Source organism: Aegilops tauschii, chromosome 7 (assembly GCF_002575655.3).
Source record: "Aegilops tauschii subsp. strangulata cultivar AL8/78 chromosome 7, Aet v6.0, whole genome shotgun sequence".
Lineage (NCBI taxonomy): Eukaryota > Viridiplantae > Streptophyta > Magnoliopsida > Poales > Poaceae > Aegilops > Aegilops tauschii.
Window position 1 is genome coordinate 525,288,425 of NC_053041.3, and position 3,947 is coordinate 525,292,371.

A 3,947-nucleotide genomic window follows, 5' to 3' on the forward strand; every position below is an offset into this window, starting at 1 on the left:
AATATATTCTGCCTGAAGCTATCATATTCAAGTGTTTTGGCTCGATTGTTCTACTATTGAAATTGAATATTCCTCTTATATTAAAAAAGAAAATCTTACGATTTAAAATTCATTAGTTTTTTTGACAGCAAGAGGATATTCTTCGTCGATCAACGTTGGGCCGATCATTGAACTTTAGGTTTGTCAATGAAGGTATACAGATATATCAACTCATCGTGGTTGATGCTTACTTAGCGTTGTTGATGAAAGAACAATTCTACGCAACACCAACATTTGTGCACAAGCATATAATGTACATTGACGCTTCTGTAAGTTCTTGTTTCTCATAAATAATAATAACAAACCACATTTACTACTACTACCACACTGAGTGACACAGCTTCAATTTTCTGCAGGATACGTTTAAAGTTCTAGGAGCAAGCACAGAACTACTCAAGGAACACATTGTGGAAAAAAACTATTGGGTACAGGCTGCCCAACAAATGTAACATCGTGAGTTCACCCTACTCACTGTATCTGCCCAGTGTTCGTCTTTGATTCTACAAGTTTTTCTTGTTACAATGATATTATTCCCTATTAATTGTTTTATGTCTTAATACCTGTGAGAAAGGATCCACATTTTATCTACCTCATCATCGTGAATCTTGCAATGCGTCGCTTCGAAATTCTGTGTCCTTATATCATTTTACGACGGTATAAAGGAACACTCGGACATTGTCATCGAAAACTTCAAGAGAGCTTACCATTCTGCTTACAACAACTATCCTCACACCATGGCCTCCTTTCATGTCAAACCTGTGCAGAGTGTATGTAACAAAGACAGAGAGTAAGTTTCTTTTAACTGTAGCTCTACCTCATTTAAACCATGCATCTTTTTGTTCCACTACACATCCCATATCTACTGTTCACCTTCTAATCACAGACATTAATGCTCTCAATTTTCAGGGATGACAGTGCTATTTACACCATGCATTTGATGCCGCTCATTAATTTGAATAATAATTCATTTTTTATCAATAATGTAAGTTCACTCTCCTTGACTACACATCAACATACGTTCATCCAAGCCAGCTGAACATTAAGTTTTACAATAAATTTTATTAGTTTGCACGGTTATGTGTTTGCAGATCCATGTGAAACTGATGAGAGAACAACTAACTTACAAAATGATAACATCCAACTACAACACAGGCCATGTATTTGAGGCACTGAGCATCATCCTCGACAAGCACAATATTCGGCGCAAAATAAGAAGAGTTGGAAGAAGATAACTACTGCTTAAATGTGCCTTAATTTAGCTGGAGCCATCCGAACATTGTTTCAGCCATATCGTCTCATATGTAATCACAACAATGTTTCAACTATTTTTGTGTCCGTCCAAGATATCTACTATGGATCCCGTTAAACACAGATGTGCGTTCAAATGGTCAAGTCTTAAATTCCTGAACAGCAAACATTTACAAATAAGAATCATATTTTTTCCAAAAGGTCTAAACATGATATTCAAGACATCACTTCCTTGCACTAGAACACCACTCACTTCGAGTAGACATAATAAAAGAAACAATTGGAACACAGAGGAAAAACACTACCGATTCGTAAGCATCTGACGAAGGAGCTAAATGACCCACCTCCAGTAATCCGGGTCACAGAGGCACTGTCGTGCCTCTTATCCACGTAGAACGTGCCTCTCTTACCACAGACAACTAAGCTGACACACACACACAAGTGCGCCACCAGTTAACACAGGACCGTCCCCTCTCGACAGCTTAACATCGGTCCCTCTCCAAGCCAATGAGTCATGGAAGCACGGCCGTGGCTCAAGTTAACGAAAGAAGAACCATCCTCTGTGATAGACGACTAAACTGAAAAAATACCAAAACAGAAGAACGACCGTGACTTCAACTATAAAAGGTCCGTGACCTCACAAGTTTCAACGACGAGTCTCTCTCAGCAAATAAGTGAAAGCAAACATTTGGAAAGAAAGGCACGACCGTTCCTTTGAGTAACATCGTAGACGTGCCTATCTGAGCGAACGTGTAAGAGAAAGCATTTGCGAAAAACAGACAGAACTCTGACTCAACATAACATAGCACATGCCTCCACTAACTAGAAAGACGTGAGTTCACTAGCAGACTAACTAGAAATATTACAGAACATACAACCATGACAGTGACTCATACTAACATAACGCAGTGCCTCTCCGAATTTAATAGCCAAAGGAAGGATAACGCCTCTACCAAGCATACGACAATGCATCCAATTTTTCACGGCCATACCTTTCAAAATCAAAGTACCACCACAATAATTGAAACACAGGAACGCAACTGCTGATAACACAATACTCCCACAGCAAGTATCACACTGGATTACCGTCCCTAAAACAGACAACATATATTGAAACAGACAACCTATATTGAAACAGACAACAAAGTGAGAAAATCTGAAGAATCTTAAACACACTCAAGCTCTGCATAAAAACATTTCAAACACACAACCACTACCGTATATTCAATATAAAAACAACCGTGCCAAACACAGTACAAACACAAAGCAAAAGTAAAGCCCCTACCTGTCAATGTAACGATATTGAGAGAAGAACTGAAGCAGCTAGCAAACTAATAACACCAGAGCGTGCCTTGCCTATAAACAAAAACAATGCCTCCCTGAACAGACGACTGTGCGCTGCCTAGAATCACGAAAGTGCACATCTGAGTGCTCCCCTTAATACATCTCATCTTATACCAACTCGTAGCAAAAATCGTAGAGGAAAATATTCTTGAAGGCACCCAATCAAGAAAAACACAATGGAACAAAAATAAACTTAAATTTCCAAACTAGTCAACTCCATCCGGTTCAAAATAAAACCACCACAATTACAAATTAATCACTCTATGTAATTTTACCCCATACAATAACTATCAAATAACCAATTCATCACACAATCCATCTTGCCAGCACTTCCACCTGGACTACTCCTCAGAAACGTCCTCGCCATCTGAAATCAGGAAGACAACGACGATGCAGGATGTCCCTCATCGACAGAAACCGGCGGTATAGATCATAGCTCACATACCCTTCCTAAAGGAAAAGCAAATGAAAACACGAATATACAAAAAAACAAGTACTGTTCTAGCAACAAAGGCAGAAACTAACGAAAACGAAATCTTCACTTACAGTAGCTCCATATTTCAGGTGATCAAAAGTAAGTGGCTTCCAATCCCAGTAGTGACGAAGAAGTTCTGGAAAAGATGACTCCAGCTTCGAATAAGATTCGTCAATGATGGCTCCTGCTAAGTCCTCCATGGAGTCCCTTTCTTCACCGCCTTTGATCATAAACTTCTCTTGGATGTCGATGCGGTACCCTTCTGGAATTCTGATGAAATCTTGAAAAAGAGCATCTCTAATATTCCTGACGCCCACACTAGAGAAAGTTATACCTCTATTCTCAAGGAAATCCTTCAGGGCAGGGCACTCCGTCCTGGCCCTACAGAAGTGATAGAGCAAAACATGATTCCGCATAGCCAGTTGCATGACGACGACTTTTCTACGCCCGTAACAATCCTTTCACGTGAACTCCATGCCGAGACCAACAAACTTGTGCTTCTCCTCGCGCAACCAGTCCTCGTACAAGCCAATTATCTCCTCCACCTTGCCAGGCTCGTTGGTGTACCACACGTCGAGCTTCGTGTTACCATCGGCAACTATAGGATGGTAATCGGTGGTGTTCAAAAAGTCGTCCATGGCAGCGAGCAACAAGGTGCCAATGGAGATTCCCGAGACCCTACGACAAGGTTGGGGAGTGGCGAGGAGGGTGGGAACTGACTGATGTTCTGTGGCTACAATACGACGTGAAGACCTCACAAACACGACCAATATTTAACCTTGGCGAGGGACGTTTGAGTTACAATGCGCATTAACATGTGAACTAGGAACAACGAATAGAC

At 40.6% G+C, this 3,947-nt stretch overlaps 1 protein-coding gene across 1 annotated transcript; it reads right to left on the reverse strand.

The window, feature by feature from the left end:
• Window positions 1-2,979: 2,979 nt before the first annotated feature.
• LOC141027337 (uncharacterized) lies at window positions 2,980-3,744 on the reverse strand. Its single transcript, XM_073504338.1, has 3 exons — window positions 3,572-3,744; window positions 3,178-3,487; window positions 2,980-3,081 (listed from the first exon to the last, which is right to left on the reverse strand). Exons 1-3 carry the CDS (start codon window positions 3,742-3,744, stop codon window positions 2,980-2,982), a joined length of 585 nt encoding a protein of 194 aa, XP_073360439.1.
• Window positions 3,745-3,947: the final 203 nt, after the last annotated feature.